The sequence below is a fragment of the Carassius auratus genome, chromosome 9 (assembly GCF_003368295.1).
Source record: "Carassius auratus strain Wakin chromosome 9, ASM336829v1, whole genome shotgun sequence".
In the NCBI taxonomy this organism is placed as follows: Eukaryota; Metazoa; Chordata; class Actinopteri; order Cypriniformes; family Cyprinidae; genus Carassius; species Carassius auratus.
Window position 1 is genome coordinate 5,527,592 of NC_039251.1, and position 26,208 is coordinate 5,553,799.

The 26,208-nt window shown below is 33.5% G+C and overlaps 1 protein-coding gene across 4 annotated transcripts in view; it reads left to right on the plus strand.

The window, feature by feature from the left end:
• Positions 1-1,181: 1,181 nt before the first annotated feature.
• mid1 (midline 1) overlaps positions 1,182-26,208 on the plus strand; it is a 47,538-nt gene continuing 22,511 nt past the window's right edge. Inside the window, exons 1-2 of one of the 4 annotated variants that reach the window (XM_026271100.1) lie at positions 1,182-1,243; positions 24,320-25,062. In XM_026271100.1, the coding sequence (XP_026126885.1) occupies positions 24,373-25,062 (690 nt within the window). In that variant the 5' untranslated portion in view covers positions 1,182-1,243; positions 24,320-24,372. Of the gene's footprint in view, positions 1,244-8,546; positions 8,632-13,437; positions 13,620-19,948; positions 20,160-24,319; positions 25,063-26,208 lie in introns of those variants that run through there. The other 3 variants (XM_026271099.1, XM_026271098.1, XM_026271097.1) reach the window with 3 other exon arrangements.

Genomic DNA, 26,208 nt, shown 5'->3' on the forward strand with positions numbered 1-26,208 from the left:
CCAGAGCCACAGAGAAACAGAGCGCATGAAGAATTCACATTCATTTACACTTTCACAACACTTGCACTGCACAGAAAACATTGCAATTCATTTATATACATATTATTTATTTATGTATTTATTAGTGTGTATAAAATATTATATAAAACGTGTGTGTGTGTGTGTGTGTGTGTGTGTGTGTGTGTGTGTGTGTGTAAAAAAAACACATGAATCACATTAATGAATATGCAAATACTTTTCAAAACACTTGTACAGAAAGCATTGCAAATATTTGGCAAAATACATATTGCACATAAAGCATATAAATGTATATATTCATATGTAATATGCATGAAAATTTCAAATATAATATATTAAAATATTATAAATGTAAGTCATATGCAAATGTAATTTCAAAATATGTAATAGACTGCACACAAAGCATATATGTGTATCTGTGTGTAAACGTAATATAACAATTAGTAAATAATATGAATATTCACATATATTCATATTCATTTATAATACGACATTTATCATATGTAAATGTAACTTTAAAATATGAAACAATTGCACACAAAGCATAATGTGTTATACTTTTTAAATATTATATAAAAAATAATTACATATATGCACATATATATTCATATGCATGTAAATGTATTGTTAAAATATGTAAAAAAAATAGCTTGGAAGGAATAAAATATAATATATGCATATATATTCATATAGATAAATATAGCTTAATATATATTTGTAATTGCTCAGAAAGCATTGCAATTCAAACGTCTTTTCACAAAATGATTCATTTTCGTACAGTGTATTTTCATATTAGTCAGCTGTGTATTAAAGTATGTTTATACAAGCATCATCTTACACATGCAACAATACCAGACTCTAGCAATCATTAGTGAGTGTTGCTGGTGTGAATCAGTGTTTCTGAGCTGGTTTTAGCTGCTCTGTTAATGTTAATGCTAATGTTCTCTGGTGAAGTGCTTGGGCCTGGTCACACATGATATGACCATCAGCAGTCCTTTGTTGTGAGAGATGGAGGCGTGTCCAGGCCGACAGCATGTCTGTTCGAGGGGTTCCCTGCATGCAGTAATGCATGATGATGCTGCACGCTTCACGCTCGCATGAACACACACACACACACACACACACACACAGCAGCGCTTCATTGTCCTTCACATGCGTCTGTCTGGACATCAGCTCTGTTCTGCTCAGTAGCTGTTTACTCGTGGAAACTCAGCTGAGATTCACTGTAAGTCTCTCTGAATGTCTTTACTAGTGTGTTGTTTTGTCCTTTTAATTGATGACCTACTTATTTAGTCAGTTATGGTTGAGCAGCAGATGATGTCGGTGACCAGCGCTCATGAGATCTGAATAGAGAACTCTTTCTGGAAATGTGATGATGTAGTTAATTAAGTTATTGAAGTTTGCATTGCATTTAAAAGAACAAGTGATTATTTATTAACAGTGTCCACATGCTTTTGGAAAAGCTAATCGTGATTTCCAGGGCCTGGAAAAGTTTTTGAAATTAATTAAATATATATATTATTTATATATATAATTTATTGTAACAATATACAGTGTGCTTTTTATCGCTATCATTATTTTTCTAGTAATGCTCAACTTTAAAAAATATTTAAGCTAAAAATGTTCTTTGTGAATGCATTTATTTTTACAATGCAATAATATTGTGAGGTTTGTGAAACTAAATTGAAGAAATGTAAAAGGAAAAGAGTAACTAAATAAAAATAAACTTATCTGAAAATAAGTCTTTAAGATAAAAATAAATATAAAATATAATATTTAAATATGAAATAATAAATTAAGTGGCTTTTACTGTAAAAATATACATTATTTTTAATGCATTTTTATGTATATATATATATATATATATATATATATATATATATATATATATATATATATATATATATATATATATATATTCACATTGTCACATTGTCATGCAAGTAAACAAATTAAATATTTTTTATTTTTAGTGCTCAAGAGTTTAAATAACTTATTTTACATATTTATTATGTAATTAATAATTAGCGTTCTAATAACTCACAAACACACTGCAGATCCTACATTAAGCCCAGTTTGAGAAACCCTCATTTAATCAATTTGTAGTGCATTTTATGATGTTGCCATCAAAAATGTAATATATTTTCTTTCTCTTTGCTGTTTTATATCAATATGTTATGTTTATTAATGGTATGTTTAAAACAAGTTACATAAAAAGTAATCTAAACATGGTCAGAATGTACTGTATTAACTAAAATGAGTAACCTAGATTACATTACTAACTAAAGTTTTCATCATGTAATCTGTAATGGACTACAATTTGTAAGTAATCTAGCACTATATACAGTACTATAACATATATATTAGGGCTGTCAAAACTAACATGTTAATTATGCAATTAATGCATGCTTTGGCTTATATAATGCATTAGATCAATATGAACATGTTATCAAGCACAATAAGATGCAAAAGAGGCACAGATAGCACTTCAGATAGCATAACAGAGCTTCAACAACAACAAAAACTCATAATTATGTCAAATTGCTAAATGTTTTTGGCAAGTGACCTTGTAAGTACAGTCTTAAATGAGTTCAAAACTAAATGATCATAAAGAGACGAGAGAAAACCAAATGTACATCAGGATTTAAAGAGACAGTGCTGCTTTTAAAGTCAAACCTGCTGCAGCCTGTCATTAATGGAAATCACAGAACTAAAAAAAAATAATTATTTGCTATTCTTCGCCAATGAACTTTTGTGGATAGAATAAAGATGAATCAATATTACATTTTGTAGTCAATGTAAAGATTGTTTTATGTTCACTTATAATAAATAATAAAGTTATTGTTATATATTTTTAAAACCCATTCAATGTTAAAAAAATGTTTTGTCTATTACTGAAATTCATTGCTTGCAAGGTTTGGAAACACTGCATTAATTAAGTAGAGTCACACAAATGTGCACATGCTCATAATTCTGTCACATGTCTGATGATGTAAACATTGTCAAATACAGTATGCATTGCATTTAAATGGCTTGTTTATTGACAGTTGTACAAGCTCACTGCCTAAAGGAATATTTTCTGTTGATTTGAAACGGTCAGGTCCGTCTTTTGATGTATAATTCAAGCGTGCTAAATTAATAATGCTTAGCATTTGTTATTGGAGCACTGAATGGCATAGCTTGGGAATCGCTGGCAGGAGGGCAGAGCGGCGTTTGGCAGAGAAGACAGAGATGAGTTTAGCATACAGTCATTCACTTCTGCTGCTGCTGCTGCTGCTGGCAAACACTGAATACAACTGTTGTCAATGCAATATGATCCTCTCTCAGGGCCGCTTCATCACCGCCAGCAAATAACTTTCATTTGCAAACATGCATGGATTTTACATCAGTGTTTATAATAATCATGACAGAAAATGAAAGGAGGGACACGTATTAAACTGATAGTTTTACTCTGAGATTGAACTTGTTTTTCAGTTTAAGTGTCACTTAAGAAGAAGAGATTATTTCTATTTAAACTAGACGAGGAAAGTTTGACCAACACTGGCCTGAAAAGGTTTATAAAAGCCCCGTGGAGTGACAACTTTTACAATAGCTGTTAAAGTGTTTCGGTGGTTGCTAGGGTGCAGTTGCTAATGTGTTCTGCATGGCTCTACAAACCCTGTGGAGTTTGAAAACGTGTCTTTCTGGGCCACTGCTAAAGGTATTATATGTGTTTCCTATGCAGTTGCTAGGGTTTTTGCTAAGGTGTCTCCAGGCAGTAGCAAGGGCGGTTGGTTGGTGCTCGCTAAGGTTTTGCTAAACAGTAATGTGTTCTGGATAGTTGCTAAAGAAGTTTATTAAGTGTTCCAAATAATTGGTTGGCCAGTGCTAAAGTATTCATAATGGACTTCTAAGGAGGTTGCTTAGGAATTGAAAGACGCTTGTTAAGCTGTTGCTAAACAGTTACTAATGTAATTGACTAATTTGTCATAAGATATTACTCTCTCGCCTTGCAGAAGTTGGCATCTCAGGTTCTGCATTATCCTGGTTCTCTTCATATCTCACAGACAGGCAATAATGACTCTTACTGTCTTGCTCAAACAAGGAGTTCCCCAGGGCTCAGTTCTCGGACCATTATTATTCATCCTTTATATTCAACCTCTTGGCCAAATAATTTGTCGTCATCATTTTAACTACCACTGTTATGCTGATGACATCCAGATACAGTACAGACCAAAAGTTTGGACACACCTTCTCATTCAAAGAGTTTTTTTTTTATTTTCATGACTATGAAAATTGTAGATTCACACTGAAGGCATCGAAACTATGAGTTAACACATGTGGAATTATATATGGAATTATATACATAACAAAAAAAGTGTGAAGCAACTGAAAATATGTCATATTGTAGGTTCTTCAAAGTAGCCTCCTTTTGCTTTGATTACTGCTTTGCACACTCTTGGCCTTCTCTTGATGAGCTTCAAGAGGTAGTCACCTGAAATGGTCTTCAACAGTCTTGAAGGAGTTCCCCGAGAGATGCTTAGCACTTGTTGGTCCTTTTGCCTTCTGTCTGCGGTCCAGCTCACCCCTAAACCATCTCGATTGGGTTCAGGTCCGGTGACTGTGGAGGCCAGGTCATCATCACTCTCCTTCTTGGTCAAATAGCCCTTGATGCCTTCAGTGTGACTCTACAATTTTCATAGTCATCAAAATAAAGAAAACTCTTTGAATGAGAAGGTGTGTCCAAACTTTTGGTCTGTACTCTATATACTGCTTGTCAACCAGATTCTACCCAGTCGATGGCATCCTTATCTTCATGTGTCAGTGAGTAAAAGGATTGGCTACATTCTAATTTTCTCAGTCTGAACTTGAATAAAACAGAAATTTTAATAATTGGTCCCCCATCTCTAATAATAATAAAAAAAAGATGTTTCTAGCATTGACCTTGATGCTGTTAACCTATTTTTCCATCGGCTACTGTTAGAAACTTAGGTGTCACTCTAGACCCATCACTAACCTTTGCCACATTAGTAAACTCTCCAAAGCTGCTTTTTTTTTGTCGAATTGCCCAACTTCGTCCTTTTCTCAGTAGAAAAGATGCGGAGTAATTAGTGCATGCATTTATTACCACTCGCCTAGACTATTTTAACGCTTTTTTCTCCAGCTTACCAGCGATCCATTGTTCGTCTGCAAAAAATGCAAAATTCTGCTGCCAGATTATTAACTTCAACAAAAAAATCTGCTCACATCACCCCTTTCTTATTTAATCATCACTGGTTTCCTGTATCTATTCGTGTGCAATACAAAATTCTTCTGCTTACCTTTAAGACACTTAAAGGTCTTGCTCCTTCCTATCTTTCTGACCTACTCTCTTCTTATATACCTTCTCGCACACTCTGGTCTCCTAATTCTTAACTTCATTCTGTACCGAGGTTCGGCCTATCTTCAATGGGCGGCAGGTCCTTTTCCGTTATTGCACCAAAACTTTGTAATTGACTTCCCCTGACACTCAGAACAGTCACCTCTTGTAGTGAATTCAAGTCAAACCTTAAAACCTATTTGTTTAATCAACACAATCACTAATTTACATGTGTATTTGTCCGTTTTCTTTTCCATTTTTATGTCTTCAATCAGTGCTTTAAGTGGCCCAAAAGAGGTACCGGTACTCTATTATAGCCAAAAAATATATATATTTTCTGTTTTATTTTTTTTAATTTTTTTTGATGATTCCCCTCATCCCCTGAGGTAACAACAACTATATTGAAGGGATTTTATATACAACAGTCAACAGGCAACCTTAATAATAATCATTTTATAAGTTTGTGGATTTGCTTGAGCTAGAAAGAACAACTGAACATAAATAAAATGTGCAAAAGGATTTTGAAAAAATACCCTTAGAAAGAGCTACTGCATTACTGCATTCAAACTTCCAAACTGACTCAAATGATTCGCGAACCAGCTCCGAACTCCGGAACTGATTCAAATGAATCACGCTCCGAACTCCCGAACTGATTCAATTAATTTGCGATCCCCAAACTGACTCAAATGATTCGCGAACCCGCTTTGAACTCCCGAACTGACTCAAACGATTCGCGAATCCGCTTTGAACTCCCGAACAGATTCAATTGATTCGCGTTCCCCAAACTGACTCAAATGATTCGCGAATCCGCTTTGAACTCCCGAACTGACTCAAATGATTCGCGATCCCACTCCGAACTCCCGAACTGATTCAAATGATTCGCGATCCACAAACTGACTCAAATTATTCGCGAACCCGCTTTGAACTCCCGAACTGATTCAAATGATTCGCGAACCCTATACGAACTCTCGAATTGATTCAAATGATCCGCGAAGCCGCTCCGAACTCCCGAATTGATTCAAATGAGTTGCGATCCCCAAACTGACTCAATGATTCGCGAACCCGCTCCGAACTCTCGAATTGATTCAAATGATTCGCGAACCCTATACGAACTCTCGAATTGATTCAAATGATCCGCGATGCCGCTCCGAACTCCCGAATTGATTCAAATGATTTGCGATCCCCAAACTGACTCAGTGATTCGCGAACCCGCTCCGAACTCTCGAATTGATTCAAATGATTCGCGTACCCTATACGAACTCTCGAATTGATTCAAATGATCCGCGAAGCCACTCCGAACTCTCGAATTGATTCAAATGATCCGCGAAGCCGCTCCGAACTCTCGAATTGATTCAAATGATCTGCGAAGCAGCTCCGAACTCCCGAACTGATTCAAATGATTTGCAATCCCCAAACTGACTCGAGAACCCGCTCCAAACTCCCAAACTGATTCAAATGATTCGCGAACCCGCTCCGATTTCTCGAACTGATTCAAATGATCCGCGAAGCTGCTCTGAACTCCTAAACTGGAGGTGGTATGCTCAAGAGCTATGTTTGGAAGTGGCTGTGCGTACCAGCCCACTTAAAGCACTGTCTTCAATACATAATCTGTGTAATATGCAACTGCATTATGTGCATTGGGCAAATATCCATTGATATTTTTTCTTGTTATCAATTTTTGTTGCTTTGGTGTACAATGTTCAGCGTCCTCGAGCACAAGAAAGGCGCAATATAAATGAAACATATCATTATTATTATTATTATTTGTTAGAAATGATAATGATAAATGTTGCAGAACAGAGCAGAATACATTGAGTGCAGCTGGTGAATATCTCGTCAGGTCTGGAAATAAACTCTGCATTGCATTTGAAGGCGCTGACTTAAGAAACTCAGCAGATCCAGTGCTGGTGAACCCATCTGAGGCTGGGACTAGTTTACATGTAACCTGCAGTAGACGAGTCTCTTGCTTTGGTCCAAACTCCTCAGTGTCTCCAAAAGTGAAGGAGTCTCAGGTTTTACGCGACTGCCAAGATGTGTAGCAGATGCCCGCAGAGCGCCATGGCAACAGCTGGCATGACAAGCATGCAATGGATTTAAAGGAGCAGTTCACCCCAAAAGACCTTACTCAAAAAGACCTTACTCACTCTTATTACTTCTGTGGGATATTTTACAGGAGTTCAATATATGATGTAACAATTCCAGATTTTAAGTATAGAAATATTCCTAGTAAATTGAAAATTTGTGTCACATACTACAAAACAACTTTTTTTCAATCTTATATTTAGCTGGAATATCTTTCTTTCATCTTTAAATCATAAAAAATGGAGCAGAATCTGCACTCAAAAGATTTATGTATTTGTATTGCATATAAACTGTACATTCTTTTGAATTATGTAGTTTTAAAATAAACAAACTACAATTAACTTTATAGTTATAAATACTCTAAATGAAACAGGTAGTACTAATAAACTGGATGTGTTTTAAATACACAATAACCATGTCAAAATATATTTCACAATGTGTTTCAAGGGCAAATAATAAAGAATAAAATGCATAAAAAAACATTTCCAATCTTACAGTAATCAAAATGTAACTACTATATATCAAAACTAGATTTATAATGATTTAATTATGTTTATTTTTTATAAATTTTGTAAATTTGTTCTTTGGAATATTGTATATGTTATTTGCTGATGCTGATTTGGTGATATATTTGAGCAAATATAGGTTTGGCAATGGCATTAAGTTTTTTTTATGCAATTCAAATACATGCATTGGCTCTGTTGAGCATTCTGGGTACAAATTGGTTAAAAAAGCCCCATTGCTCTTCACTCTTGAAGTCGACTACTCACATTGAGTCAGTTTTCACGGCCTGTTTTAAAGTGAATGCAGCCTGGCATGATTTCCATGCAAATGAGCGCTGGGAATGAGAGGCGTTATTTAGACGCTGCCCTCATGCTGTCAGGTCCTTCTAACCTTGTTTTAATGCTTTTGTCCTAATTAGCAAGTGTCTGTGACTGCAAACGCCTCCCTCCGGATGTCTCTCCACTTTGAGTGGCAGTTTCGCCGGGCGACGGGGGGAAATTTACTTCTAAAGTGTCCCGAGACAAAAATACAGAGACAAAAGCTCAGGGCTTGAAGGAAGGCGTTTGGATCCGTCCTCACCAGCATGATTTGCCAGTAGAGCTGGAGGGAAAATATCACATTTAGCATCTGGTTCTTAAGGTGCTCGAGGAAGGCGTCTCAGAAATGGCCAAACGCTGGGTCTCAGACTGGTGAGGAGGGATTGTTTGCTGCTTTCTGCTTGCTGTGTTTCAGTGGCTGATTGTTTGATATCTGGTCCGCTGAAGAGGACTAATCATCAAGCCGTTTCATGGTTGTTTTCTTTCTGCGGAGTTTGTCTCAGTCATTCTGCTCAGGGTTTGTTTTAAATCTCTAAATCTAAAGGTTTCAATTTAGCAATTAATTCAGCCTGAACTGTTACCCTGCAGGTTTCATGCAAACTTTGTTTTGCAGACATTTTCAGTATTAGTGATACTATGTATGCATGTATTTATTGCCATGCAATCTTCATGTAAACTTGGCTTTTCCCTTAATTTTAGTCTTGGAGGGGCTACTACTATTCATTCATTCATTCATTCATTCATTCATTTTTTTTTTATTTACTTATATGAAGTATTCATTCAAACTTTGTTTTGCAGATCATTTTAGTCTTAACCGTGCTACCATTTATTTATGTATTTATTTATTTATTTATACATTCATTTATTTGTTTGTTTGTTTAGCTCAATTCATTTATCTCTAATCATATATATTATTAGTTATTATGCAGTCTCTTTGTTTTGCAGATAATTTTAGTTTTAGGGGCACCAATATTTATTTATGTATTTATTTATTTGCTTATTCGTCTTTATTTAGAATGTTTTTTTTTCATGCAATTTTCATTCAAGCTTTATTTTGCGTATAATTTTAATCTAGTATTGATTTGTTCACCATTCAAAAAGTGATGGCCTGCTGTAATATTTGCATACTGAATTCTGATTGGTTTTCTTTACTTGCATCTATTCAACTATATACTGTTTAGGCCATTAAGTCAGATTACATTCTGATTCTTATTTTTACACAAAATCAAAGACTTAAACCTGAATTCATGCACTTTACTGCTGCTGCTCAAACACAAATGCATCTTTCAGGAAAGAAACATTTAGTTGTGCAACTCCAATGCAACATTTAATTTTAAAAGGAAATGTGGCTTGGGATAAACACCAAGCACCATTAACTTCCGTCTGAACTCGTCTTTTACAGTTCACAAATTCATTATGGAATCAATATCAGTTACTGGTGGACTCCACAGTTTATTAGTTAGTTTATTTAAGTTAGTTAGTTTCACTGAAGCTTTGGTTTTATTGCTTTGCTTTGGCTGAAGATTTTCAGACAGAATTAGAGCTGCTGAATAAAGCCAGAGTGAGGCTTGGAAAAAATGCATGCCCCAGGCACAGAACCACAGATCATATGTGGAACAATCATTATCCCAATCCATATCAGACGGCTGGAGGTATCGATAGCATTCATGCTTACAAGAGCTGGTGAACAATGCATTGCAGTCGAACTCAAATACAGTGCAGATGAAGGATTTCTGTAGACTGCACAAATTCCAGCATTCTTCAGTTTTACCACAGACTTGGGAAAGAGTGGCAATCATATTACAGCAGCAGACCAAAGTATTTCCACACTCGCACACATATAGAGCAGAGTAAACGTTTGTTTAGTGAAAGCGGTTGGGTGAAATGAGCGAGTATATAAAGCAGGCGATCAGATTGCGTGTCAAATCGTCAAATGCAGCGTGTTAAATCTATAAACGGCTGTTTCTTCAACGCTGGGAACTTCTTGTCAACTTGAGCTTTTAGAAAACAATCTGACAGCTAACAGAACTCAAATGCACTTGATCAAATGAGTTCTGTCATTCGGTTAACCAGCAATCAATCATTCCTATCTCAGATTGTGCACTCGGATTTTAATCATTAAAATCTTTTATCTTTCACTGCAAAAGTTGACTGTTTTAATAATTCACATCGTGCATTTAGTTATTTTTGTTTTGTTTAGTTTTTTTTTTCAAACATCCTGGTTGGTTAAACTTAAATTTTAAGGCTATTGAACACTTAGTTTTAAGTTGAAACAACCTTTTATAATAATGTAACATTTTAAGTCATTCTAAGTGTATCAATTGCATCAGTGAGTGCATGTGTTTAATAATATTTGTGCATAATTTGGTAAATTGATAAACAATTATGCACAAATTCATATTTACCTTAATTTTTATTTGTTTTTACAAAATGCATCTTATATTTCCTCTCAAGATCTTCATTGCCATCTTCTCCGCAAACAAGTACACTAACATTTAAAACTGTATTAGCCTTTTATTCTTTATTTTGCTGGTTTTGATGGAAATTACAGTTGAAATGTATAACATATTGTTAGTAAATATTGATATAAATGAATGCAATATTTACAAAACATTTGTATATTTTAGTCTAGTCCTCTAGTTCTGATTTTTAGTTTTTATGTGCTATAATTCTTTTTTTAAGAAAATACATTTTGTAATTTTGAGTGCAAACTGTTTCAACACCAATCTTTGCTTCAGTGTATGTTTATTAGATTGCCATAGTTTTAAATATATATTTTTGTTATTGATTTTCATACTTTAAGACAAAGTCTGAGTCTGCAACAAAATATACAATTTATAGCGAAAGATGAAGGCATGATAACCCAGTTTCCAAAAAGTTTTGATGAGACCTTCATATAACAAAGAGTTAAAATACGTTAGTTTGAATAAAAATCAACCCCTGTGACATACTGGAAAAGTGCCTGAAGTTGAAGAAACACCCAATTATAAGTTGTGCAATGTGCTGAAAGTTTCATCGTCGCACATGTTGTAGAAACATGAGTTAGGCCTGTTCAAGATGTGAAGGAAATCCCCTTTTAGTTCATACATTTGAAACCACAGAATACGGTCATAAAGTAATTTGTCCTTTTGTGCATCAGCTGGTGCTTCCAGAGACCTTCATGATGATAATGTAGCTCTATTAGAACAGAAGATATTTACTGTATGTAGCGCTTGTCACACAGTGATTCGTTCACTGTCTCTGCAGAAGATAATTAACTCTTGCAGACACTGACTGGCAGCCGTGGGATCAAATTAAACTGGATTTCTCAGCGCTGTCATCATGAGTTGTGTGGTATAGCGTGAACTAAATATGCCTTTGTGGCCATTAGTTACAGTACCCTCATGTAATTTCATACCTGTATGCTGTTATTTTTCTCTGGAACGCTAAAATATAGTTTTAGTAACACTTTTTCATTGGTTAACAGGTAGCTGCATTAGGTAAGATGAACTAACAATGAAAAATACTTCTAAATCATTTATTAATCAATGTTCATTTAACCAATTAGGCAAGTAATGCATTACTAAAAAATAAAACAAATTTATGTGTGCAATTTTTTCGCGAAATCCGTCCCGACCACTCTATAAAGCGTTTATTCAGCATTTATTTGCGAAGCCAGTCAGTTAACAACGGCTCCATGTAGTAACAGCTGCTCTATGTAAAATCACGCACCTGATCGAATATAGCGCTGATTAGAGAACCGGCTTTACTGACGAGATCATCGGCCAATATTTATAGTGCACCACTAATGAATGTTTAATATTTTAATCAAAAAAGTTGCATGGTGTAGTTTTAAAGTGTCAGATCTTGAATGAACTAATTTAATTTCAATAGAAATCCGATCACGCGAGTTGGATTTGGATATTGGATTTCGCTCGTGAGATTTTGGCAAACAGCAGTAAAGGTCCTTGCACACTGAGTCTGAAATTTAATTTGCCATTTTTTCAAATTCATCATCCTTTACTATCAAAATACTATACGGATGCTAAAACGCAGAAAATCAAACTCAATCTGATTTCTTTGTTTTTTATTTTTATGACTTTCAGAGGCATTTTGAAAACATGATCGACACAAAGTGAGGTCGTATTTATTTTTTAACGTGCGAGAATTTCAGACTCTTGTTCGCTAAACGTTGCTTTAACTAACGTTAGAATCGAATAACAAATACTTCTTTGCCTTAAAGCTGCTGTAGGGAACTTTTGACGCTCTAGCGGTTAATAAACCGAACTGCTTGCGTGTTGCGGAAGAACATTGTAGCCGGAACTACTTCTCTCTGTTTATGTCTATGAAGAATCACAAAGGTACTGGGTTACTCCGCCGCGGACGGTTTGGAAAATGGATTCATGGTGTACTCGCCTATTATATACATTTTTCTACATTTTGAACACAAACAAAGTTACGGGCCGCAGCTCTGATTGGTTATTTTTTACATGGAGCGATGGAGTTTCTGCAAATGGCAATAGGACACTGGGAGGAGCCAGAGGAGCTTGATTTTTTCACAGATTATCCGTCTCATATTCTACTGTCAGGACATAATGACAGGTTTAATAAATATGTAAAAAATATATTTTTACAAAAGTTCCCTACAGCACCTTTAAGGATCCTTACTGTCTATTGACGGGGGCATTAAAAATATTAATAATTATTTTATAATAATAAATGATAATTCGTGTTCCGATGATGAATGAAGATCTTCTGGGTTTTGACCTACATGAGGGTGAATAATTAATGACAGAATTTGCTTTCTTGGGTGAACTATCCCTTTAACAAATGTATCCTATTGTATAATTAATGTTATGTAAGTGATAATGTACATCCAGCCAGTTGTTATCACAGAATAACATACCTAGGCATGTCGCGATTGACCAATCAGAATCAAGTATTCCACAGAGCCGTGTAATAAGGTTATTGTAAAGTGTTACCAGTCTTTCCACAACATCAGTTCACAGTGATGTTGTTGAGCTGAAAAGGTTCTTCTTTAGTGTTCCACAGAAATAAAACAAAGTTTTAGTGAATTAGTTAGCGTTTGAATCAACTTCACTCAGCCCCGCCCACATTGTGCACGCCACGCCTCCGCTCTCTGATTGGCTGGTTGGGCGGTCCGTCATGAACAGGCTCTGATGTTCTGCCAGAAAGCGAAGAGGGAAAGACGGAGGATAGAGAGAGAGATGGAAAGAGAGCAGAAACTGAGGCGGAAGACAAGAGCGGAGCACAGCAGCTCTCTGACAGTCTGAGACAGACTCACTGAACTCATTCAGCTGATCGCTTCTGGGAAAACTTGAGCTCTCTCATCTGACGGCGAGGCTTTCATCATGTTGCAGGTGAGAAGAGACTGCATTCCTTCAGGAGCTTTTCAAAGACACTTTTATTAAGTACAGACGCAGGCGTGGGCAGCTCTGAGGAGCTTTTCAGTTACGCAGATTCAGCAGTTTCTGACGTCTGTGAAGGTAATAAGTCAGTAGGAGCCAGTGACTCCATCAGTCAGTCGCTTTACTTCCATGATCTGTTGCCAGAAGTAGAAAGCGCCTCAGATGTTTGAAAGTTTATCTCGGTACATTTCCATTTTTCTAATAACTACCAATAGATGTCACTGTTAAGATGTCATATTTCAGTCCACAGCATGTGCATTGCGTTTGAACTCCAGATTATGCACGTTTTATACATGCGTTTTACAATTCATTGATTTATTTAACCATGCAATACACAAATGCATGCTATGAAACGATGCTGTTAACAAGTATATTATATCGCAAAATTATTTTGGTCCTAACGGCATAAAATAGCTAATAAAAGTATATTTTGTAAGCATTCTGAACATTGAGGGTTCCAAACAATTTTTCCTTGTTAAATGAACATTAAGGGGAAATTCCATTATACAATTTTACAAACAATATATGAACACAGATTTTTAATGATAATAAGATCGTTAATCGTATAAACCAATATAAATGCATTGGTTTTCACAGTTATGCATCCATACATAAATGGCAGAAATCTGAACATAGTTTTTTTAAAATAATGCTGTATACAAATGCATGCTTTAAAAACGTGCAATTTGCAAATATATCCCAAAATTGTTTCAAATAAAATAAAATTCACAAAAAAAAAAAAGAAAAAAAAAGAAAAGAAAAAAAGAAAGCAGACTTTTCAATTAAAACATTTCACAGTAAAACAGTTATGTTAGAAGTTATAAAAAAATAGAAATGCAATGGTTGGCAAACATATTCATAAAATTTTAATTAAAGATTTTCCACATTATATATATATATATATATATATATATATATATATATATATATATATATATATATATATATATATGCATGACACTTTGATGCTGAACATTGATTTAAATAACAATACAATATAAAAATGCATGATGTAATGCATGCAATTCATAAAATATATGCAAAGCATTACATGCAAATAAATAAGTAGTTTTATGTTGGAAATAAAAAAATGCAATTCACAAATATATCCCAACATTTATTTAGACCAAAATTCATAATTAAATGAGCAACAAAAAGGAGCAACGCTTTGTTATGTTGGAAATGATACGCAATATAACTTGGTTGTGAAACATTAGTGAACATGCCTGCATAATCTAATAATAATGTATGAACTTCATACTTCAACTAAATATCACCAAAATACTAGTTAATAAACAAACTTTGAGCAAAAGTGATGGCGTCAGTGAAGAGGAAGTTTAGTTTAATACATGTTGGAGTCACTTGTTTTAATACATTTTTGAACACAAAACTCTACCAAAGTTATGCAGCTGGAAGAAGAACAACAGCTGACTGCGAGTGAGCTATTGAAATATCTCGGTGGTGAGATCAAGAGCTGAACTGAGCTGAACCTTCAGCAGAGAAGGGCTGGTTTTCTCAGGGCAGGGCAGGAATCTGTCAACAATCACTGCAGGAATGAGGGATGGAATGGGAATATCAGGATCCTGAAAGCACGTCATTTGAAAGCTCTCTTTCACAACATCGTCCATCCAGCCAGCATTGATCTGTGATGCAGATGGCATGTGTGCTTTCATTGATCACAGTGTGCTTCGTGATAATACACTTTAAGGGGCTTTTTAAGTAGTTTGACGATGAACTGATCAACGAGATCAAGCCACGTGAGAGACATTACTAACTACTTACTAAAAATGTAATGCTAACATCCTAATATGACAAAAAGAATCTGGAAATCAGCACTGTGCCTTGTTTTAGTAGATGCTTTTACTGAAAAATATTACATGATACTTTTACTAAAGAAGCAAACTTATTGTCATGATAATAATTTTGAAGTTCAATTTAATATTAATTAATTTAATATAACATTTTATATCATTAGTAAATAGTTTTCTATTGTGTCAAGCATGCATTTATTTTATATTAATATCATTAATATCATAAGCAAATAGTTTTTTAATCATACATCCTTATTTTATTTTTATATCAATAGCTAATAGTTTTTAAGGTGTTAAGCATACATTTTTTATTAAGCATATTTTTTTGTATCTAACAAATCATTTTTAAATTAAATTAAGATTTTTTTTGTTACGCATACATTTTATTTTATTCTTCATTTTATATCATTTGCTAATTATTTTATTTTGTTAAGCATAATTTCAATTTTAATTCTATATAATCAGCAAATTGTTTTTAAAATGTTAAATATATATTATTTAATATCATTCTTTTATTTTATTTTTATATCATTAGCAAATAATTTTTAATGTAAAATTATATTTTTATTTTATTTTTTATAGCATAATAAAAACTTTTTAATATATTAAGGCAAACATTTTTATTTTATAGAATTTCTATTTTTAAATAATTAGCAAATAGTTTTTATTGTAAGCATGCATTTCTTTTTTATTTTATATATCTAGCAAATAGTTTTTAATGTTACATTTTTATTTCATTTTTATTTCATTAGCAAGTAGTTTTTAATATGTGAAGCATACATTTTTTATTTATTTTATATTATTATATTTATATTATTAAAAAATTGGTTTTAGCATAATTTATGAATCTTTAAACAATAGCTTTATTAGACGGTTATATCTTTAGCAAATTGTTTATTTTTTATATTTTAAGCACACATATTTGTTTTGTCTTGTTTAGTTTTAATACAGTTGTATTTGATGAACCTAGACTGAAAGGTTTTGGATTGCCTCGAGGCCACACATGCAAACAAAGCTGAGCTAAATGCAGTGTTAACTAGATGTTTATTCATATGTCTCTGTCGAGAGCCGATGAGTCCAGTGTAATGAAGTGTTGTGTGATGGAGTGAGTGTGTTCAGAGCTGCAGGTTTGCAGTGTTTAACTGGAGGTCAGTGTTTCGTTGTGTGAGAGTCACTGGGACCCGAGGCCACGTCTGACATGAGCTGCTCTGAAGCCTTGGACAGCTGCTTGGAAAAACTGACCTGCTCGGTCAAGATGTATTTTTCATGAGAGCAGAGAGATGCTGCGAGCCTGTGAGAGCACCCAGACGAGTGAGATCGCCCAATCAGGAAATGCATTCAATTTATGAAGCATATTTGATACCTGTCTCTGATGGGAGTGTGACCCATCTCATTCATAGATCAGATTTTCACTCCAGGATCAAATGAAAGAAATGAGTGATATATTTTGCATAAGGAAAATTTACATTTTGAGAACTGTTAAGATGCATTTTGCATTGCAAGATTATTTTCATGACATTTAGCACAGATTCTTGTATCGTATTGCAGCATTTTTGCATGAGGCCCTGAAAGTTATGACATTAATGAGAAAAAAATAAATAATAATAAATAAATAAATAAATAAATATATATATATATATAATATATATATATATAAGAATGAATCTGCGTTACAGTAATAAAATTTTACTGAAAATATTAGAATGCAAAAATGTAGTTTAAAGAACAATACAAAATGCAAAAACTACACATGAAAAATTCTACATAATAAAACAAAATATATACAGCAAAAAAAAAACATTAATATTAAAAACATAGGCTATATATATTAGTTCTGTCAAACAATTGATCACGATTAATCACATCCCAAAAAAAGTTTTTGTTTACATAATATATGTGTGTATTGTGTATATTTATTATGCTTATATAAAGACACTCTCATACAGTATATATTTTGAAAATATTTACATGTATTCATTTATATAATTTATATTATATATTAATATATTTAATATACAAATATAACATATTTATCTTAAATAAATTCATGCATATATATATATATATATATATATATATATATATATATATATATATATATAATATATAATTCAATATAAGTAATAAATATGTTATATTATAAATGTATTTATTTATTTAAATAAAAATATACATTCTTGTAACAATTATTTTAGATGAATTGTAATATTAAAAACAAACCAATTAAATATTTAGAAAATTATTGATATTGTAATAGCTTTACAATTATATTAATTATTAATATTCATTTGTATTTATAATTGTATATTAATATGTATTTATTTACTTATATTTACAATATCCTTTGAACATATTTTTGGCTCTTGACTGCAGTCACACAGAGAGAGAGAGAAAGAACCCACGTGTCCAAACACACTTTGATATTTTGATATAAATCCATCTGTCACTTGGTGTTACGGCTATAAAACAATATTTGTCCCAGTGCTAGCGTTAAAACACACTGTGTTGTTAGCCAGTTCTCTCTTCGGTCCGTCATGATGATCATTTTCATGAATGAATATCAAAGGCATTAATTCTAGGCTCTCTGTGTGAGATGTGTGTCGTGAAGCTGATCTGTCCTCTCTCGGGTCACAGCTCATCTGCTGATTAATCAACGCGTTTGTTTGTCTCTTCTCTCAGTCTTGTGCACATGTATCGAGCACAGATGAAGTCATCGCATAAACATTTATTCCTCCGCGAAAGTCCCTCCCGAGCGCTCTGGGGTGTTATTCCCTAGTGAGGGCCCTCGGATGAAGGGTGCATTGTGAGCGGCAGACAGACAGTGACCCGCTGCGCTTCTCTCGTTTCTCTCTTTTCTCTCGTTTCTCTGGGTGGAGTCGCTTTTCCTGGAATTATCGGGCAGCTTTTCCTGCTCTGCTAACTTTACTTACAGTCTCTCTCTCTCTCTCTCTCTCTCTCTCTCTCTCTCTGTGTGTGTGCGTGTTTATCAGTCGTGTCAGATTCGCCAAACGAATCGTTCTGTTGAGTCGGATCTTTTCTCGAGCCAGTTCTTAAAACAGCTCTAGCCTAAATGATTCGTTCGATTCTTCAACCAGCTAATCCTTACATGTAGAAATCTTCAATTAATCGAGTGATTTTCTTACATCAACAGTTAATCTTGTGTGTGTGTGTCTGTGTGTGTGCGCGCGTGTGAATACTTATAGCATTTTTGTGTTATGTAAAAAGACATAAAATTACAAATATTGTTGAGAATTTGATGCTTTATACTTGAGTAGCCTATTATTAAATATAAATCATAGGCCTACTAATATATTCATATCGCTAATTATAGAAGTAATATTTTTATCTGTTTTTAATCTGTATTTTATCTGTAAAATATTTGCTTTGAAATGATTAATGGCATCCAAAATAAGTTTTTGTTTACATAATACTGTATATGTGTGTGTACTGTGTATATTTATTTATTATGTATATATAAATACTCAAACATTAATGTATACATTTAAGAAAAAATATGCTGTTTATATATTAAATATATTTATATATAATATAAAATATAATATAAATATTTAATGTACTAATGTTCTATGTACATGCAAATATTTTCAAAATATATACTGTGTGTGTGTGTGTGTGTGTCTTTATATTTATATATACATAAATGCATATACATGTTAACATTTTATTTTGGATGCGATAAATCAAGATTAATTGTTTGACAACACTAATATGGGTCTATATAATATTATTAATTTATGTAATATTATGCCTTATGCAATTTAACAATATTTAATTATAATTTCTAAATAATAAATAGTTATAAAAAGTTATATAAAAAGTTTAAGTTAGTATAAAAAGTAATGAATACTTTGGCAATAATTTACATAAAATATAGTGTATTTACACACACATACAATATTTTTTTATGAATTACTGGAATCTATGAAATTGCAATAATAATAATAATAATAATTCATAAATATAAACAAATCCTTAAAGTATAAAAACATGAAAAAGTATTTACTTGTGATAATATAAGCAAATTAAATACAATAAAATATAAAAACTGAAATTATAATATTTAAATTGTTATTCTTAAATAATTCTTAATTTATTTAACTTTTTCCCCCCGGCCCATTTTCGTTTAGTTTAAGTGGAAGTACTGAAACAACTAAAATAATAATAATAAAAAAAAATATCTAAAACTTACTAAAAAACCATATAGACATTTAAACATGACAAAGTCAACGAAATCACTAAAACTTTGACAAAACAACTAAATCACTAAAACATTAGTTAAACTTCAAACCGAGATCAATGTAAAACATATTAATCGAAACGTGTAGCGCGTGTAAAATGCGCCGTTGTGATGTCAAATTACGCGATGACTCAAAAGAATCACTGACTCTCTCGATCATCGAAACGAGTCGTTCGAAAGAACCGATTCGCGGAAATGGGTCGGACTTCCTATCTCCTACTTTTCATGTGTGTGTGCGTGTGTGTGTGAGGGCAGCGCTCCGCTCCGGCCGTGGCTTTGGATTATCGTGTTATGGGTGACTGCACCATCTGCGATCCCTGCCCTGGCACAAGGGCTCTTTTTTCCGCGAAAAACAAGCTTTGTGAAATCTGTAGAGAAGTTCTGGAGATGGCTGTGAAGCGTGAAGCGACGCGAAATCCATCGGTGGGTCAAACAGATCTGCGTAGCTTACTGTAATATCTGTGTGTGTGACAGCATTTACTGTACGATAGTCTGTCTGTCATATGAACCCGTGTTTTACTTTTAAACGCTGTTGACTGAGAATCAGATGTGTAGCTTTGCTCTCAAAGGCTTTGGGAAACCGATGCTTTAGACGAGTTTAAAGTTAATTCCTGTAGACATGTGATATCTCTTAACGTTTGTTCTGTTAAACTGCGATTTTTAAGTCAGTACATGTTTAGACATTTTTTGCATTTTTGAGGGATTTTAAGATTTCATCCTTTAACCCGTTCAGATCCAGTTTCCATTTCAGTGATCCTCATCATTCATCACAACTTTTGATTTATTATCTTTAATTGGATGTATTTAGAGTAGAAATGAAGTAATGCCTATCAGAAGAGCTGGAATCTAGAATATAAGTGTTTTTATCTCTGTATATCTCCATTTATATTATTATATTATATATTTATGGATTTTATTATTATTTTAACATGTGAAAAGTGTGAAATCAAGGTGATTTTATTTTATTATTATTTCTTTTTTTGGTGTAAGGGGAGCATTATGTGGGTTAATAACAGGGCAAATAATGATAGACCAAAGTATGTGTATTGCTTTATTAATATAGTCTAATAAATACTTTATTTGAGGTTCCTTATTGTGATTTAAGATAAAAAAATGAATCAAAGAGGCGCATAAGTGTTTGGTCTCTATATAATTCCAGTGCTACCTTTTGTTATTCATTATATATATCGTATTATTGAGTTCTCTTTACTTTATTATTATTTTAAAATGTTAAAAGTGTGAAATCGCAATCATATTTTTGTTAGCATAACTTGAGTTAAATGAGATCAGATAACGATAAACCCACGTTTATACCTAAACTAATACTAATTTAATAAATACTTAATTTGAGCTTCCTTTTACGATTAAAAATGAATCGAAGATGCTAGTTCGATGTCATTATTATTTCCACATTGTTTACTACACTGCATTTTTTGAGCTTTCTCGAGTTTATAATTATTTTAAAATGTGTAAAAATGTGACATTTGTGTGTAACGTGAGAAAAATTTAGGTAAAATCAGGGCACAAAATGATAAACCCACATACGTTTATTAATATTAATATAATTCATTTTAAATGAGCTTCCGTGTTGTGGTTACGATTCATCAAAGATGCTCAAATATAGTGTTTGGTCTCTGTTATTGCCATTCTTTTATTGAAATGATTCATTACATAGTATTATTGAGTTTTCTTGAGTTTACTATTAGTTCAAAATATGATTTTTTTTTATATGTTTTGTGTAATCAGATCATAATTTGAGTTCAAGGAGGCCGAATAATGATAAACCAACATATGTGCATCACTAAACTAATATTAATACAATAGACACTGTATTTGAGCCTCTTTATTGAGTTGAAGATTCTTCATTTTATTTTTACAGTTATTGTATTAACGTCAAACAATTGTTCTTTTGTTTCCTGATGGCTTTGAGAAACAGTTGCTCAGTCGATGTGCCAACAATAATTACTGCATCTTTACACAGCTTCACTGAACACTGTGGAGTAATGAGCTTTTGCTTCTTTTCACACTTAATGAGTGGATAATGAGAACTCACCCAATTTATGGTGATGGTCAAAAGTGCGCCTGCTTACATCTGTGCTGATGGAGCTGTCAGAAACAAAGCTTTAGTGTACTAGCAGCAGGTACCGAAGCTTTCCACTTGAATGAGCCGTCAAGCCCTTCTCTGAGGAGATCTTATTACTGAAACTGGCTGTGTTAAAACTTTTATGCCATTATAATATTAAACAATGCAAACGGGCCCAATACAGAGCCTTGGTGATGCTTTTAGGACATATGTAAATTTTGTTGTTTGACATTGCCGCTTTTCCATTATTATTTTTTTATGTATTTATTTTTCACTAATTTTGTGCTCTTGTTAATACTTGTTACTGAAACTGGCTGTGTTAAAACTTTTATGCCATTAAATATTAAACAATGCAAACGGGCCCAATACAGAGCATTGGTGATGCTTTTAGGACATATGTAAATTTTGTTGTTTGACATTGCTGCTTTTCCATTATTTTTATTTATGTATTTATTTTTTGCTAATTTTGTGCTCTTGTTAATACTTGTTACTGAACCTGGCTGTGTTAAAACTTTTATGCCATTATAATTTTAAACAATGCAAACGGGCCCAATACAGAGCCTTGGTGGTGCTAATAGGACATATGTAAATTTTGATGTTTGACATTGCCACTTTTCCATTATTTTTATTTATGTATTTACTTTTGGCTAATTTTGTGCTCTTGTTAATACTTCAGGTGTTGCAGCCATGCAAACTTTGAAAAAAATACTCAAAAAATATTTTTTTCCCCTTTTGTGAGCTGTTCCCATTGGCATATAATGCAACCAGAAGTCAACAGATTAATAGACCTAGCGATCTCTGAAGAAAAATAACTTGATGAAGTCATTTACAAAGTCTGAAATGTGCCTCAAAATCTTAGGCGAATGACCCCCCTCAATAAAATAGGGGATTATCCATGGCATCTGATATTTTGGTTTCCATTATTATTATTCCCGATGTATAAATATCTTAAAACAGGCCAAATTAAAGTTTGAGAGATGGTTGAGATGTTTAGAGGTCTTTTACTCGGGAGAAACATTGGAATAGTAGGAGAAATGTTTTTAGGAGAATCGACTAAAAGATAAAAAGGTCTCACTTTTGGTTTTTCTTTCCTGCAGCTTATGATTATGAAACATATATGAGTCATGAAAGCTTTGAGTGGTTGCTGAGGCACTATACACCCCCGTTCGAAAGTTTGAGGTCGGTAGTGTTTTTGAAAGAAGTCTCTTCTGCTCACCAAACCTGCATTTATGATCAAAAATGCAGTAAAAATTGTGAAATATTATTATAATCTAAAACAGCTGTTTTAAATATGAATATCCTATGTAATGTAATTTATTTCTGTGATGTGCTGCTGTATTTTCAGCATTATTACTTCAGTCTTCAGTGTCACATGATCTTCAGAAGTCATTCAAATATACTGATTTGCTGCTCAATAAAAATTTCTGATTATTGTCAATGTTAAAAAAAGTTGTGCTGACCAATATGTTTGTGGAAACTGTGATACATTTTATTTTTTCAGGATTCACAGATGAATAGAAAGTTCAAAAGAACAGAATTTATGTGAAATAGAAATCTTTTGGAACATTATAAATCTTTTACTGTCAATTTTTATCAATTTAATGTGTCCTTACAGAATAAAAGCAGGTCAAACAGGTATGATGTTTGATCCACCGCAGAACAACAGAGACAGTGAAGGTCCTGGAAAGCAGCTTTGTACCTTGCTTACTGATCACAGTGAATAGGACAGACAGAGTTTCAGGAGTGTGTATTGATTTTGTTAACATTTGAACGGTAGTGCAACACAGCAGGAGTTGTGTTTTGCTTTTTCACAGACTGCTAAACAGCTTCCTTGGGTCATTTTTTTGGAAATTGAGATTTATAAATCAATTACATCAATTAGCTTTCCATTGATGTGTGGTTTGTTAGGATCGAACAATATTTGGCTGAGATACAACTATTTGAAAATCTGGAATTTGAGGGCGCAAAAAAATCTAAATATTGAAAAAATCAGCTTTAAAGTTGTCCAAATGAAGTTCTTAGCAGTGTTCATTATTAATCAAAAATGAAGTTTTGATGTATTTACAGTAGGAATTTTACCAAATATTCTCATGGAACATGATCTTTACTTACTTAATATCCTAATGATTTTGGCATAAAAGAAAAATGTATAGTTTTTTACCAATTCAATGTATTGTATTGTTGGCTTTTTGCTACAAATATACCTGTGTGACTTATGACTTATAAATTTGGAAAACTTTAAACACCCTCAGATTCCAGATTATCAAATGGTTGGATTTCAGCCAAATATTGTTCTATCATAACAAACCATATATCAATGGAAATATTATTTATTCAGCTATCAGATGAGGATTATTTAAAAAAGATTGATCCCTATGACTGGTTTTGTGGTCCATGGTCAGAAATGAGTTTGGGGACTTTTAATCTATTACCTTGTATTAATTTCATTAACATTTGAGTTCTAATGTAACAGCGAAGGTTGTCTTTTGCTTGTTCGCAGACGGCTAAACGGCTTCCCTGGGTTTCGCTGACTTTCTCATTGCTTCACTGAAGATGGACACACTGGAGTCGGAGTTGACTTGCCCAATCTGTCTGGAGCTTTTCGAGGATCCTCTACTACTGCCTTGCGCCCACAGCCTGTGTTTCAACTGCGCCCATCGCATTCTAGTGTCCCACTGTCCGTCATTCGACGAGTCCAGCAAACCCTATTCTGCCTTCCAGTGTCCCACCTGCCGCTATGTCATCACCCTCGACCAGCAGGGTCTAGACGGCCTCAAGCGCAACGTCACTTTACAGAACATCATTGACCGCTTCCAGAAGGCGTCTTTGAGCGGGCCGAACTCACCGAGTGAGACGCGCCGCTGCAGCCGCGATCCGTTCCCCTCGGTGGCGGTGGACGAAGGCAGGGTCATGAGTTCGCCGTGCGAAGCTGTCCAGTGCCAGTTCTGTGAGCAGGATCCGCCACAGGAGGCGGTCAAGACCTGCGTCACCTGCGAGGTTTCGTATTGCCAGGAATGCCTGCGCGCCACTCACCCTAACAAGAAGCCCTTCACGGGACACCGGCTCACCGAACCCGTGCCGGACTCGCGCCTCAGAGGACTGGCCTGTCCCGAGCACGGAGAGGAGAAGGTCAACATGTACTGCGTGACGGACGAGCAGCTGATTTGCTCGCTGTGCAAACTGGTCGGGCATCACCGTGACCACCAGGTGGCAGCACTGGGAGAGCGATTCGACAAGCTGAAGGTGAGAGGTCGGATTACAATACTGGGCTTGTGGCCCTGCACTAATTGTGGATTTTTTTCTGAAAAAAAAAAAGTCTTTGTGATTTGAAATGCAATATAATATGAATAATTTACATCATGGTAAGAAACGGTAAGAGACCGTTTTCAAACAAAGGGATGATAGATCTGGTAGGGATACCATGTTTGTGAAATTTTCTGGAAAAACAATTTCATTGTGATTTAAAATGCAATATTATAAGAAACATTTACATTCTGATAAGAAACGGTAAGATACAGTTTTCAAACATAGCGATGACAGAACTGGTAGGGTTACACAATTTAAGAAATTTTCTGAAAAGAAAAATGCAATTGTGATTTAAAATGTAATATAATAAGAAACATTTACATTATGGTAAGAAACGGTAAGAGACCATTTTCAAACACAGGGATGAAAGAACTGGCAATTTGGGGAATTTCTGATTAAAAATTGCAATTGCGATTTATATAAAAATAAAAATCAGGTTTGCATTGCTTGTTTGTAGAGATGCGCAACTTATCATTGTTGCTAATGTTATTATTAGTAGTAGTAGTGGTATAACTACATAAAAATGACTAAATAAAAATTAAATAAATATTATTATTATAGTATTTCACTGTAAAATAAAAATCAGGTATTAATAATAATAATACTTTACATTATGATATAATGAGATACAATTTTCCAACATTGAATAACATTAAATAAGAATTGCAATTCTAAAAGTAAAAAAAAAATCATTATTTTATTATCCTCATCATTATTATATTATTGTGTGAAAAATTATGTGATAATAATTAAAAAAACTAAATATGTATACAATTGTAATATTTCATTGTAAAATAAAGACAAAAATAAATTACAGTAAGAAAAGGATAAAAGACAGTTTTCCACAATTGCAATTAAAAATAAAACAAAAATATAAATATTATTATTATTATTATTATTAATAATTATTATTATTGTAATTATAATAACAATAGAAATAGTCATTATTGTTACTAAATAAAATAACTAAATACAAACAAAGTAATATATAAATATAAAGTGTTTATTTCTCAAAACATGTCGGTTGGTTCATATTTGACAAAAATAAAAGGAATTGTTAATTTTTCATTTGTTTTACATTGA